The sequence below is a fragment of the Vitis riparia genome, chromosome 7 (genome assembly GCF_004353265.1).
Source record: "Vitis riparia cultivar Riparia Gloire de Montpellier isolate 1030 chromosome 7, EGFV_Vit.rip_1.0, whole genome shotgun sequence".
NCBI classification, from domain to species: domain Eukaryota; kingdom Viridiplantae; phylum Streptophyta; class Magnoliopsida; order Vitales; family Vitaceae; genus Vitis; species Vitis riparia.
In genome coordinates, this window is record NC_048437.1 from 26,049,549 (window position 1) to 26,064,559 (window position 15,011).

The 15,011-nt window shown below is 35.1% G+C and overlaps 3 protein-coding genes across 4 annotated transcripts; 1 reads left to right on the plus strand and 2 right to left on the minus strand.

Moving 5' to 3' along the window:
• Positions 1 to 677: 677 nt before the first annotated feature.
• Positions 678 to 8,399, plus strand: LOC117919113 (SWR1-complex protein 4). 2 transcript variants are annotated; one of them, XM_034836196.1, is made up of 17 exons: positions 678 to 1,025; positions 1,119 to 1,205; positions 1,861 to 1,926; positions 2,014 to 2,073; positions 2,170 to 2,226; positions 2,510 to 2,639; positions 2,824 to 2,891; positions 3,071 to 3,163; positions 3,281 to 3,328; positions 4,521 to 4,697; positions 5,080 to 5,190; positions 5,748 to 5,843; positions 7,137 to 7,208; positions 7,354 to 7,414; positions 7,551 to 7,585; positions 7,702 to 7,779; positions 7,981 to 8,399. In XM_034836196.1, the coding sequence occupies exons 1-16, from the start codon at positions 912 to 914 to the stop codon at positions 7,762 to 7,764; spliced, it is 1,338 nt and encodes a 445-aa protein (XP_034692087.1). In that variant the 5' UTR covers positions 678 to 911; the 3' UTR covers positions 7,765 to 7,779; positions 7,981 to 8,399. The 2 variants fall into 2 exon arrangements, with proteins under 2 accessions (XP_034692087.1, XP_034692088.1); XM_034836197.1 differs by having other exon boundaries at positions 7,702 to 7,773.
• Positions 8,400 to 8,576: 177 nt separating this feature from the next.
• On the minus strand, positions 8,577 to 9,836 carry LOC117918203 (pentatricopeptide repeat-containing protein At4g21065-like). The gene has a single exon (XM_034834710.1). It carries the CDS (start codon positions 9,834 to 9,836, stop codon positions 8,577 to 8,579), a length of 1,260 nt encoding a protein of 419 aa, XP_034690601.1.
• An 878-nt stretch (positions 9,837 to 10,714) lies between these two features.
• On the minus strand, positions 10,715 to 13,659 carry LOC117919114 (patatin-like protein 2). Its single transcript, XM_034836198.1, has 7 exons — positions 13,484 to 13,659; positions 12,946 to 13,169; positions 12,653 to 12,860; positions 11,924 to 12,067; positions 11,541 to 11,813; positions 11,234 to 11,397; positions 10,715 to 10,999 (listed from the first exon to the last, which is right to left on the minus strand). Exons 1-7 carry the CDS (start codon positions 13,610 to 13,612, stop codon positions 10,861 to 10,863), a joined length of 1,281 nt encoding a protein of 426 aa, XP_034692089.1. The 5' UTR covers positions 13,613 to 13,659; the 3' UTR covers positions 10,715 to 10,860.
• Between the last annotated feature and the right edge of the window lie 1,352 nt (positions 13,660 to 15,011).

The following is a 15,011-nucleotide window of genomic DNA, read 5'->3' on the forward strand; positions in this document are numbered from 1 at the left end:
TTATTCTTAAATCCATATTTTTATTTTACCTTTTCACCTTTATGATTTATTTTGTTATTTCATAATCTCTATTATTAATTGACTTTCTTTACCTTACTTATAATTTATGATAATAAATATGTAAATTTGATAATTTAAAATAAATTTTAAATTAATTTTATCAAACAACTTGATACTTAAAATAATAATTAAATAATAAGTTTTAAATCAATAAATTGAGTATAATTTGACTTAAAGTGAACTTAAATCATTGAATAATAAGTATTAAGTTTTATCTGACACCATGAAAAATACTTATATATTTATTTTAAAATTTACTTGAATATTAAACTTTCCTTATTAAATATCTCAAATAAATCTATAAAAAAATATTTAATGGTTAATTATCCATATTCTTTTAGTAAGACTACAAATGTTCACATACTAAACATCTCTTAATCCTTCTTATCTATGATGAAATTAAACTATAGTTGTTCTTATTTCAAAGTAGACTTGTTAATAATAACATGAATAAATTAAGGAGAGATTAGTATTAATTACATAAAGATTAGGGGAAAAACCCGTTGTAACTGTAAAATACTGCATCGAAAGGTAATTGTAGTCCATCCGAGAAGTTTGACAGAAGCATTGCAGTTATTTCACCCGCGGGTGACACTAAGTACTCGGATCCGAATTATTCTGCTCTAAACTTTCGCGCTCGAAAAAGCCCTAATCCCCAATTCGTCTTCATGAAGAATCGACGCCAAAGAAATCTGAATTTTTCAATTCGCTAGTTCGGAATCGAAATCAGAGCGTAGAAACCCTGATTTTTTGATTGGGAAATTTGTGAATTGTGCGATGGAACTTGAATTTTGATCCCAAAATCCTATCTAATTACCCCCGAAAACCCCTGGTTCTCCGAAATTTTTACAATGGACGCGAAGGACATTCTCGGCTTGCCCAAAACTCCACTTACTGCACCACAAGAGAAGAAATCAAGACCTCAGAAGGATTCTCAGAGAAAACCGGATGGCATTTCGCGAGAGGTATGCTCTCTATGTATGCATATTTTGTTCCTCTTTGTTTAGCCTTGGTTGAATTTTTACAATGTTTCCTTTTTTTGGTTCTTTATATTGTAGGTTTATGCGCTTACAGGGGGTTTGGCGCCCCTAATGCCTGCAGTAGACGTCTCTCAGCTGAAACGGCGGCCTCAATCGGACGAAAAGGTCAGTTTTTTTTCCGTTGGTAAAGGTTTTGGCCATGGTTCAGCTATTAGCTGAGTTGGTTTGGAGAATCACTTGGATTTCAGGTGAATTCAGGGTTTAGATGTAGTGGAAGTCGTCCAGAATCGTTGATTTGTTAACTTTGGTGCTGTTGAAGTTCATGTCTATCATGGCTCTCTAGTGGAAACGAAAATAGTTTTTGACTTTTTCAGAAAAATTTTCATTTTCAGAAGCGAAATTAATGAAAGTGCTTCCCTTTTTATTCATTTTTTATTTCTCATTATTTTTAAGATGAAAGTGCTTTCCACCTGTTTTTAGTGTCATTTTGGCTGATTCTGTATTTAAAATTCACTCCTGTGTGCTAGTCAGCTAAAAGGCATTGCTTATAATCTTTTGGAGATGTTAGATTAGATCAGTGGCAGGTTAGAAACTAAATTCTGCAAAAAATGATATGAAGGAATGTGTGAGTTCAGTAAAGTGAATAAATAGTTAAAAAACAGTGGGCATAATCAGTTGTTGCTAGTTGACCTTACCTATATGTGTGAGTTAATCATCTTAGATTTTTCAATTAGCTATGCTATGTTAATGTTTTTCATCATTTCTATCTTCTTCAGCTTACTATTAGGGTATGGTTTCTAATAATTTGAACATTCTTCAGGTTACTTGGCAGTGGCTTCCTTTTACAAGTTCTGCTCGGACTGATAATTTGCAGCTTTATCACTGGGTATGTTTCTGCAACATTTTGAAAAATTGTTTGTTTAAGTACATACCTGGAGATTTGAAGGAACCTTCTGTTTTTTATACTTTGCAGGTCAGAGTTGTAAATGGTGTTCCGCCAACTGGTGACTACTCTTTTGCTAAGTATAACAAGGTATACAGAAGTATGCTCCTATCTTCATACATGCTGTGCCACAAAGACATCTCTCCAGTGACATTGAATATTTGACTTTTATTTGACTTGGTGCAGTCTGTCAATGTTGTCAAATACACAGATGAGGAGTATGAAAAGTATTTGACTGATCCTGTAGGTATCAACTCAAGATTGCTACTTTATAATTTCATTGCACTCAATTTGCAAGATTTGATTTCAGATCTGATGTAAAAGTTTATTCAGATTTTATTTCTTGTTCATTATTAATAAGAAAGAAAATTGAAGATCCAGAACTTGTATGCTGAAACATGCTTCTTTTGAATTGTTAGATTGGCTTAATTTTTGTACATCAGTGAATGCATATGTTGTGATACCTCTGTGTCAGTATTTCATGGATCAACTTAAATTTCTCTAACTTATGCTTTCTCTTTGTTAGACGTGGACCAGGGAAGAGACAGATCAGTTATTTGAGTTGTGCGAACGATTTGATCTCCGCTTCATTGTAATAGCTGACAGGTTTCCATCATCTCGAACTGTGGAGGATTTGAAGAATCGCTATTATAGTGGTACAGGTCTATCCCTTTGTTTGATTATTGCGTATTTCCAATTTCTTGCTCCAATGTCATGTGTTCATTTTACATTTTGGTTTTATGCTCAAGTCAATCACTTGTATACTGCTTTTGGGACATTTTAGGACGTGATCTTGAGAAATTTGTGATATATTAACAATTATGACACTTTCTGGCATAGTATCCCGAGCTATTTTGGTTGCTAGAGCTCCATCTTCAGGCGATGTTTCTGGGCACCCCCTTGTAAAGGTACTTTGACATTATGAATGGAATTTCTAAATGAATATTAAATTTTTTAGGCTACAGATTCTATGTTCTTTATATGTATGATTTTCTTTTAATTTGTCATATTTGGATAACTAAATTAGAGGTCTGTTATTTCAAATCATTCTTTTTCTTGTTGGTTTTAAGCTTTTCTTCTTATATAGGAACCATATAATGTTTCACAAGAGGTTGAACGCAAGCGTGCATTATCCATGATCCTTTCCCAGACAAAGCAGCAAGAGCGAAAAGATGCTGAGGTTTAAATTTCATTTAATAGTTTCTAAAAGGCTGAATTCTGTGATCTGCATTTACACTTCTAGAATGAAACATATTTGATTTCTTATTTTTTCCTTTATGTATTATTCCCTTTTTAGGTTCTTGCTGAAGCCAAAAGAATTACTGAAGCACGCATTGCTGCAAGGGTAAGGGTGTAGGACTGTATATGCAACTATTCTTGATTTTAGTAATTGGTGACTTTAGCAAAAGCTTAAAGGGGATATGCGCTTATTAAAATTACATGTGACATTGGCTAATCCTTGTTTCATGATTTAAGGGCATCAGCTTTGAACCCAAAAATATGAGAGCAATTGCTAAATTAGTTAACTAGTTGATTGTAAGATTATAATCAACCCATTATTAGGCTAGCTATAGTAATCAGTCTTTACAGTTGTACTAGGTTACAAGTTTACTATTATATTCTCACTTGTGGAGGTGATATTTAAGACAATTTTTATTCTAGATTTTAAATACTCCCTTGCTGATGACACATACACATTACTTATGATTACTTCCTATACACTTGATGTAATGTTCTCATTTTGCTTTCTAATATGCTTCTCTAATCAACCTTACTCCCTTCCTTCTTCCCCATTTCTATCATTTAAAACTTCACCAGGGCACTTCCTTCCTCTATCTATCACTGTTGCTATCTGCATTTGGCAATTTCTGTGTAGCTATAGTATGGATCATAATATTCCAATCTCTTGATTATTTATATCTCTAAGGTTAGTAGAAATATTGGGAATGGCTAGTAATGGTTCACTGATTGGAGGGTTGCAGTCACTAGTCTTAAACAGATGTACAATTTGGTCAGTTGGACAATCTGAATGAAGTGAGCTTTGTATTAAATATCTTTGACCCAACACTAGTAGTTACAGATATTATTGCAATCCTTGAATGAAAATATTATGTTTGAGTAGTGTTACACTTAAAGGCGCCCTTGTCAGACTGAGTTTGCATTTTAAGTTTTATTTATGTGAGGTAGAAAGCAGGTTGTTGAGGCTCTCTCTGGACTTATAGGAAGGGCCTAAAATATGAGCCTTAATGGATTCGTGAGTCTGAAATTAACATGTGGGCAGTCTTTCAGAACTCTGCCAAGTATGTGCTAGGAACTTAATTAAGCTGCCTATGGCAGTTCTCTTTTTAAGATTTTATTTTTTTACTGTTTAATTTTAGTTTGTGGTGTGAGTGTGGTTGTATTTCTGCTGTGCTCTGAAAAGAATTAAACTCTTGCTGTGGGAATGAAATTTTCTTGTTTTAATTTCAGAATGACGATTTGTGTGTCTGAGTTTTTTAGGCACTATATCTTATGTACTTTATACTCTTCTTTTTCAGGGTGCTGAAGAGTCTGATATGCCTGTCGCATCAAATGTCAGCCCTGAAAGTAATGAAAAGAATATTATTCCTGTTGAGACTGTGTCACCTTCTTCCAATGTTCAGATTCCCCCTACAACTGTTGCACCTCCAACATCTACAGCTGATGATATATCCACTCTAAATTCACTTCGTGGGGTATGTTTTATAATTATTTTCAAATTATGATTTCTCCTTTTTTTTCTTTTTTCTTCATTCTTTTTTAATATGGCCTTATGGCCAGCTTAAATTGTAGTTTGATTGTTTCTTTTTTCTTCCTTTCAATAATTTCATTTCCAGTTTTTTTCCCTTTCTTTTGGTCCACAAGGATTAGTTCTAATTTGGATGTTGCCTTATCTGAAAAACGATGTTAGAGGAATTGTTTGCTTCTTGTAAAGTGGATCTCCTAATATTTCTGTATCTTAATATTTCATACTAAGACATTAATTCCTGGCTCTTCCTATTTAATATTGTTGCCATTTCAAGACAGTAAAAATCATCAAGAATTTTTAGCTGCCTAACTGACTGGGAATGTTCTCAGATGCGGGTATACTTGAGAACGTATGCACTTGAGCAAATGGTGCAAGCTGCAAGCTCATCTGCTGGACTTAGGACTATCAAGCGGGTTGAGCAAACTCTACAAGATCTTGGGGTTTGTATTTGCTCCTTAACTATAAAGTGGAGATATTATTTTCCATGTCATATTGCGAGTGATATCTGTAACATGTAGACAATGAAATCATCTCCAGCATTAATTTTTTTTTTTTTTTTTAAATTATCATTGGATAGTTTTTCTATGAATGTTGCTTTAGCTTCCTGGCACTTTATTTGTTCCTCTTGCTTGGTATTTTTTTTCCTTGTAACCTTTAATGATATTTTTTTTTTTCAATAAAACTTTCTGTCACAGTTGAATATGGATGAAATTTCATTTTGTTTATCTTTCACTTCTCTTGGATTCCCACTAAATTCTGAAAAGTCATCTTTTCTGTCCACTTGGTTCACGAGGCACATCCATCTTAATTCTCAAACTTATGCTTAACCAGACCCTTAGATTATTGATTTTCAGCATATTTATTGTTTGCATTTAGATGCTTCTTTATTTGCTAAATAATCATTTCACTTCATGAGCAATAAATCCTATTAGCATACTCATTTTCTCGAATTAATTTCTTTAAAATGGTAAACAAATAATGCCTTTTCTGTTCCCAGGTTAATTTAAAACCGAAGGTACCAACAAAATCTGTTTGTGCAGAGCATCTGGAATTGAGAAAAGAAATTTTGACTCTACTAAACCTTCAGAAACAGGTATCCCTTAGCTTCAAGTTGTTTTTAATATTTATTTTTGTTTAATTGTATTTGATTTATATCAATCTTTGAATGTGATGTCTTTGCTCATTGCTAAATCATCTTTCCATGTTTGATGGTTTCTTATTTAAAATAATAAAAAATGTTGTGCAAGTTTTAATTTTCCAGAATTCTGGGCAAACTTTTCAACATTTCTGTAATTTTCACTTTGTGTACTATAATATGCTGACATTCCAAAAAATTAGAGTAAGTGTGCCATTTTCTTGTCTCTTCTGAGTTCATCTTCATTCAGTTTTTACTTGTTTGGCCATAAAGTCCCTGTACTTTGATTAATACTGGCATATTGATAAGTGTTTGCATGTAAACATGTCAACTGTCCACAAATATATTGCAACTTATTGTTGCTGTGATGTTCAGATGCAGTTCTTGTTAATCCTACTGCCAGGTAGTACTAGCTGTTGGGGGTGATATGACATCATCAAGATTCTTTTATTAACTCTTTTTGAGAAAAAAAAAAAAAAAAAACTTTTTTCCCACTAGTTATGATGGTACTGGTCAACCAACTGGTTCCTTCTGGGTTTTGTTGTTAAACTTTGTTACTATATCTCCAGCTCTTGGTTGATGATTCTCATGTTGAATTAAGGGCTAAACTTACTCCAATCCTGTTACAACACGATTAAACTTCCTGGACAAACTAACTTTTCCAGGTTATGGTCTGTCATTCCTATGTCTGGGCTCAACACTACTGAACCTATTGCCTTTCTCCCTCCTAACAAACCTCGTTTTCAACCACATATGCCAAGGGAATTTCAGATATTTGCAGAAAAAGGGACATACAGGAAACATGCATTCAAGACAACTTTGAGAGCTAATTAAAACTACTCCATGGTTCATAGCTTACAATTTTATGAATTCTTAATATTTGAGCAGGCTTTTACACTCTGTTGGGAACCAAGTTCTTCAAGAGAAATTACTCAATTAACAGAAATGAAATTAATGGAATTGAAATTCAGTTCCTTTGTCCTGTTTGAAATTGAGGGAAATGATATAAAGTCAATTCATTTCCATTATTTGGTTTAGTAATGGAAAAGAAACTGATTTTTGTGTGTATTCAACAGAGACATGATAGACATGAACTTCAACAGAGACAATGGAAGTATAGCTATAATCTGTTTCTATTATTAAAGAAAAAGGTCTTAAGGGAATGCTTCGTATGATTTGTAAGAGTGGGACACAGGGTTCTGCACTGAATAGATAGTGTAGATGTTTAACCTCTATGTGTTTGATGATCAGTTGCAATACAAGGAAGCAGAAGGTTCTTCGCATCGTGATGGTTCATATGCTGAAACACCAGGCACACCTAAGGTGAGTGTACTGATTTTTTCCCTTCTAATTATGGAGCTACACATGCTAGTTTGTCATTCAAAGAATGAGTTTATTGCAAATATATATGTCTGCATCTTTTGAATCTAAAATTTTGGTTTGATTTGGTCTATGAAACTATTGACAGCGATCCCACCGCACTGGGGAACAGGATCGGACATTTATTCCTGACTCCATAAGTTTTGGAGGTGATATATTATGTGATAATGGGTGTTTTTGAGTTTTCTTTATATAGCATAGTATTTTTCCTTTTTATAGGTTTTTATTTTTAGATAAAATCAATGAACTTTTCTGCAACTATTTAATAATATGATTGGATTTTAGGTGAAAGAGTTGGCAAAAGGGACCAGAAACGCAAGGTAAGTATCAGTTTTTTTCTGTTTTGTTTACCTTTAATCATTTTTATATGTCTTCCTTGTTTCCCCCTCTTGTCTGAAATGTAATATTGTTTTTATTTGTAATCCTGGTTCTCAAGGCACCTGCTCCACCATCACCGGCTCAGTCTAAAAGACCCAGAAAATTAAAGGCTTCAGATTGATAAATTGAGGTCAAGGTGAAATTAATGTTGCCTGACAAAAACTGCTCATGATTGGCAAATTGTCATTTTTTATTCATCAAAATCATGTGTATTTCTGAAGTTTTAACTCAAAAATGTGGGCTAGAATTTACAGTCTTTAACTTACTCCTTTCTGCTGACGTTTGAGTATTCAATAGATTAAAGCATCTTCTTCCTTTTTCTTTTATCTTTCCTCAGGGGTACCTTTATGTCCAGCCAACACCTGTATGTTGGGCTTGACTTGAAAGCAAGTTTTGAGCTCTGGGAATCAGAATTGAAAGCCAGATCCATGAATTTCCATATCAGCTGTAATCTGATCTATGGGTGCAGGGGGGCATGAAGTCAAAAATAGGAAAAGAAAAATGTCAAATCTTGCCTTCAGTGTGATAAACTAATTTGTTGTACAGAGTCCCTACAAATATGATGACAGTACTGTATCCTCTTAAGATGCCCCAGGCAGGGGAGTTGGATTCTAGGCTTGGAGGAGTTGAAGTAGTTTTTTGTTTGCTAGGTTGGATTTGCAGGCTAATATGAACCAAACTTATGGCATCTCTAATGTAAATACAGTCTGTATGAGAATTGAAGCCACTATTTCCCAGAAAATTTCAAGTTACAAATTTCCGGTACCTCTCAACCATGTTTCAGAATTAAAACTACTTTTGGTTAGCAGGTGTTTTAAAACCTGAGACCATTTCCCTATTGCTATTTGTGCTGCAGTTATTCTTGGAATTCTCTCAAGAGAGGGATTGGTAAGTAATTCTGCCAAGGATTTATTATCTCCAGATAACTAAAAATTAAGTCAAGGAGCTACATCCAGGTTCCCTCCCAACATCCACGTCCAGCATCATCCTCCTTACACTGATCACGTCCTCCCATCGCCCATCCATCGCATACATATCCGAAAGACTCGAGCACCCGGAAACCTTGTGTGGTTGCAGCTTCATAATCTGTGCTCCTACCAGCTCCCCAAGCTTTGCGTTGCCATGCTTCTTGCACCCACCTAACAATGCTCCCCAGATTACAATATCCGGTTTCATGGGCATCGTTCTGATGACATCCACGGCCTTCTCAAGCTTCCCAGCTCGGCCATAGAGATCAACCATGCACCCATAATGCTTAACATTAGCTTCAATCCCGTACAACTCTCTCATACACGAAAAGTATTCGAGTGCTTCATTCACTAGCCCTCCATGACTGCATGCATGCAGGACACCCACAAATGTTGCACTGTTGGGTCCCAAACCAGACGCCTGCATCTCCTTAAACAAGCCAATTGCTGCGCTTCCCCCACCATTCATTGCCAGACCGTTGATCATGCAATTCCATGATGCAACACTTTTCACAGGCATCCTAGAGAATACCTCCATGGCCATTTCGATAGCTCCACATTTTGAGTACATGTCAACCAGACTTGTTCCAAGGGTCACATTGAGTTGTAGCCCCATGGCCTCAACTTGCCCATGAATAATCCTCCCCAGTGCCAAGTCCTGCAGCTTAGCACAAGCACCAAATGCCCCCACCAAGATTGCATTGCTTGCTGAATGTCCCAAACTCCTCATCTTTGCATACAATTGCAATGCATCCGTCAAAAAACCTTGATCAATACAAGCATCAATTACTGCGCCCCATGAGACCTCAGTTCTGTGAGGCATTTCCTCGAATGCTTGTAAAGCCCTACGGATGTCACCACATTTGCCATACAAGCTAACAAGAGAGGTACTAGCATAGACACTGCCCAAAGAGAGGTGTTTGATTAATTGGGCTTGTATTTGTTTGCCCTCTTGGAGAGCCAAGGCTTGGGCACATGAAGTGAGCACAAAACAGAAAGTGTACTCATTGGGATATAGGCCTTGGTGGAGCAGCTTGTGGTAAAAGTGGAGGGAATCAAGTGGATGTGAAGTTTGTGAAAAGGCCTTAATCATAATGTTGTATGAGTATACATCAGGGCTTTGCATTTGCGAAAATACAACGTAAGCCAGGTGAATGTTTGGAGGACTCAAAGAGAATGAACTAGCTATAAGTAATCTGCTAGCCGGAAAAGCATCACGGGACATGCCAGTGGTGATCATTAGGCAATGTATTTGATTGAAATGGGCCATGGTTTGGCATTTTGATAGTAAGGATAAAACAGGGTGGTCTAGATTTAGGGGAGCAATAGCAAGATTTTTGGCATCCTGGATGTTGGGGGGTTTATAGGATTTTTTGAGTCCTCTTCGTAAGGTTGCAGGGGTTTGGATCATCCAAAAATGGCTCCTGCACTTGCCTACTGCATTGGAGCGCATCAGCCTGTCCTGATGTGAAATAGTTTAGAAGGATCAGCCTATCCTGAGCAGCATGGGCTTTTCTATACAGACCATCTGAATAAGCAACTGCAGTAGCCTTAATTAGAACCCAATACATTTTTTGTGGGTTTAGGATGAGTGTAATCATATTGGGATCAAATTTCGAATGCCCACATAATCTATATAAGAAATAATAGGTAACTTTTGGATCAACCCACATAATACGAAATTTGATGGAATCCAGCCATCTAATAATCATACTGATTAATCTAATTACAATTTTAAACTATTTAACCATATTTTACTTATTTTAAATTTGATTTAAATAAATAAATCAATTGAATTATAAACGTATCTGGTTTGAACACTAATCATATAGATTCATGAAATTTAAATCAATTTGGTTATTAAATGAGTTACTAAACATATTATCTGTTTAATAATTATATAGAATATATGAATTTATATTTTTAATATAATTATTATTCATGTTGTGTTTGAAATGACTTATTTAACATCTGTCTAAGCTTTGACACGGCATAAATATGACCACTAACACAAATTGCCATCCTTACTCCATGTTATAATACATCTTTTATATTGATTACGTGATGTCAAAATTTATAATGCTGTTGTGAAAACTAGCTCCATCTAAAAGAGATTTTTTCTTTTGATAAATAGCTCCATCTAAAAGAGAATTATTCATTAAGACATGGAATGTACATCCTTTATTTCTAATAGGGACAAGCAATAACCATATTCCCGACATCAAATTCAAAGAATTTTTTTCTCTTTCTTATGAGTAAAACACCATATAAAGCTTGTAAAGAAAAAGGATAAAAAGAGAAGAAATGATTGAAAGCATTAAGAAGCCAGAGACATGGGACGAAGAACCACCCCTCCTCTTCTTCTCTTCAGACAGTATTCTAGCAAAGCTGCAAGGGAGAAATAACAATCAATATCTAGTAAAAATAGGGGATGATATGAGGATGACAAAAAGGTGAACAATGACTCGTAAACCAATTGTAAGAATTGATTTGATGGTGATTATAGGAAATACTTTTAATCTTTTTAATATTTGAAAATTTTTATCAAAAAAATTGTTTTCAAATGTTAGAAAGGCTAGAATCGGTTTTTGCTCTAAATCACCATTCCTGTTAGCTCATTACCTCATGAGAGCATCTCGGTTGGTAGTCACTGGTTGCAGACCAATCACCGAGCTAGGGAAAGAAACAGGCTTCTCTAGAAGTCTTTGAGCGATATCAATCAGGCTATCAAAGTTTTCTTGACTTGCATCATCCATTGTGAGCTGCTCAGGCTTCAATGTATTGTCCTGGTACAAATTTTCTTTTCCTTAGTAATGTAAAAATTGAGATCAATCTGATAATATTCACTCCTATATCTTTGATCTTTGATCAGTTTTAATGGGAACTTGTTTGGATTGCTCAACTATTTCATGTAAGTGCATTTAATTACCTGGATCCGGAGAAAGTTCTGACTAGAAATCCGGCCTCCAACTCCAAGGACAAATAATGTGTATGCATCTACCATGTCGGCTGATGTCTTGAACAGCACGTTGGCCAATGGTGGTGTTACCCTCTTAAGGTCTATCATCCAAGGAAGTGGACCCGTTAAATGAATGAAGTTCTGGTGTTCTTCTTCTTCAGAGCAAGTGCCAAGGGAGAGAATCAGATAATTATAATCTCGGTTTCCAAATATATGGGCTGCTTCTTGTATTGCAAGCAATGTCTGCACAGAGGGGACAGCTTCATCAAGTATGATGAATGAATCGTGTATACAAATGGCAACAAATCTTGAAAATATGACCCCTTAAAGGCCTGTGTATGAAGAGGATTTACAGGATTGTTTGCTGCGACTCCACCATCCACAAGGTTATACATTCTGCCATCGGCTTTGAAATTATGAGATGGGAAATAAACTGGAGCTGCAGCTGAGCTCATAACTACATCTCTCAATTTTACTGATGAGTCTGTCTTTCTTGCCTGCAACCATAAATGCAACATGCATCATGTCATGTCCCATATCAGGTAAGGAAAAAAATTTTCTAATATTATATATATATATATATGCACAATATCCATATGATTGGAAGACTATAAAGGTTGGAGAACCCGTGTAAAATATGGCTGAAATCCTCAACAATTATTGAGGTGATTGTTTCTCATTATATAGTGTATATACAGTTGGAAGATCCTACAAACTAGGAAAAGATAAATATACATAGTAACGAATAATCTAAGATCAAGGAAAGAATCAATCAGGAGAGGATTCTGCCCTATCAAAGACAGTCATTACAACTCCATGTTTGTCAGCTTGGTCTCATAATCCTTTAAAACATGATGAGAATGTTATGCCTATATGAGGATGGATTTTAAAGCCAACATTATAAGCCTGTAGTCTTATGCTATGGAAACCTATAGGACCCGACTAAGACGTCATGTTTGCATGAGGTGATCATGTAGAAGGCTTTTAAAGCCTGCATTATAGGCCCAGAGTCTTATGCTATGGAAAATACAAATATGAGAAGAATGAATACTAATGCTTGATCATGTAAAAAAATTGATGACCTGGTGAGAAGAGAAGGTGACTAGTTTTAGGTGTTGAATATCATAAGCAGGGACAAGAACATTGGTTAGTGTGTCAGCCAACCGAATTTTCCCAAGCTGTTCATCCACTTTCTCACTAAGACTGGATGGACGATATTTGTATTCCAGCACCTTCTCCACCCCTTGAACAATCAAATGTTTCAACCCATCGAGGAAGCTTTCTGATTTACTGTCAACCACAAGGAAATTAATTTGGATTAAAATATTACGCTCTTCTTGCTTTTTTCTCTCCCATTCACACAGTCTCAGTGTACCTGGTTTGAGCAGGGTCTTCTTTCTTAGCAAATATTTCCGGGCCATGCTCAATGTAGAACTTCTGGATATCTTTTGCTTCGCGAGGACGATTTGTTGTGGATCCATTTGAAGCATTAGGAAGTGGATATGGGGTTGTAAGAAAGGTTGTAACAATTGACCCTGTGCTTGTGCCCGCAATGAGATCAAAGTAATCTGCAATCCTGGCATCAGGGCCATCAAGCCTCTGTTTGCAACAACATATAACAAAAATCACAAAATTGTTTTTTCCCTTGTCAATTCACCTCAACTCTCCAAGATATGCACCATTACTAGTCTTTTTGGTGTGTTACATATAATACGGGATGCGATAAGCGATAAGCGATAAGCGATAAGAGATAAGAGACTGGTGACATATCATATCCTGCCAATCAAATCATGCATGTATATGTATATACCCCTTTTGGCTTTAGCAAGTACACCTTCTGCCAGTACTTTCAGCACTACAATTTTGAAAAAAATAAGAATGTGAAATGACAAAAGGATATGGTAAGAGAAAACCTGAAGTTCGGCCTCAAGGGCGGATAGGATGACTGCAGGGATAATGCCTCGGACCCCTCCTCCATCAATGCTAAGTATGGTGATTACTTTCCTGTTGGTCCTAGGCGACGATCCCTGTGTTGAAGCCATTAGTGGTAATTATGGAATCCTTTTAAGTATGCAAATGGTGGTTCAAAAAGTATGTATGTAGGAGTGAGGAAGGAGGTTGGCTGGTTGTCTCTATATATAGAGCAGCCTGCAGGCTGATTTATTCTTTGGCTTCCAGTTTTATGCCTGTAGCAAGCAAGATATTTTCTTTAACTTTGATTCTAGCTACCTTTTGTATTTCCTAATGCTGTGGAAATGAATCCAAACATGTTTTCCACACTTGAGGGAATCACTTCTCCCCATACAACACCTTGTTGGCATTTTCACCTTAACAAGCAAAGGACAATGAAGAATGATGCTGCATACACCCTGAGGGGGAATCTTCTCCCTCTTCGGTGTACAATGGGTTTTGCATTCCACCGTATATTGTATAATTTTATGAATTGGGTTATGATGTATATAGAGGATCATACTTTGTCTTTAATTGATTTTGTAAATTGGTTATTTGTTAAGTAAAAGATTGGTTGTTTGTCTTTATGATGCCTAGTTTTTTAGGTATTTAGTGTATACTTAATGTGTACTATTTTCATCTTGGCTTTTCTAATACATGCTCTTATTTACCTATAAAAAAAAATTGATGCTGCATACATTTCCCATTTCTGGTTTCCGGCCCTTTTCTGCTTCAATTGAGGGATGAACCTTCTGGCAAGTGGCCCTTGCTTCCTTGTGTAGCAATTGATCATCAAGCACATGGGGGTTAAACATCTGCACTATCTATTCAGTGCAGACACCTCCCCATTTGTTGGAACGTTTTCAAAAACTATCGTAAAAAATACATCAATTTTTTACAACATTAATATTGTTTTCAAGAACAAAAATCTTTTCGCAACATGTAATCTTTTCAACTTGTTTTTTATGTTTCTAAATATTTTTTAAAAGTAAATTTTCATGTAGTACTTTATTTTAAATTATTCCTAGAATTTGTGTCATTATTTTTTAAACAACTGTTGGAAATCAAGTGAAAATCAAATAAAATATGTTTTAAAAAACACCTATGTTTACTTAAAAAAAAAAAAAGATTTTTTTTTTTTAAGTTATTAAACATGTTTTCTTTTTTCTTTTTCTCAACAATAGAAAATCATTTTTGAAAACATTTAATAAGCAAGCCTTAAGTTTCTTTATTGTTTCAAATAATAGCTTGGAGGAAATCTGAAAAGTTAGAGCTAGTTGATTGTTTTAGAAACAATTCTCCAATGTTTTCTAAAACAAAATTCTATTTAAGAACTTAGAATGTTTGTAATTGATTTTCTATGTTTTCAAATATTTTTAAATATATTTTTTATGTACTGTTTTATTTTTGATCATTTTCTATATTTGTATAATTATTTTTTTAAACACCTTTTAGAAAATATGTTAAAACAACTAAAAATAATTAAAATAT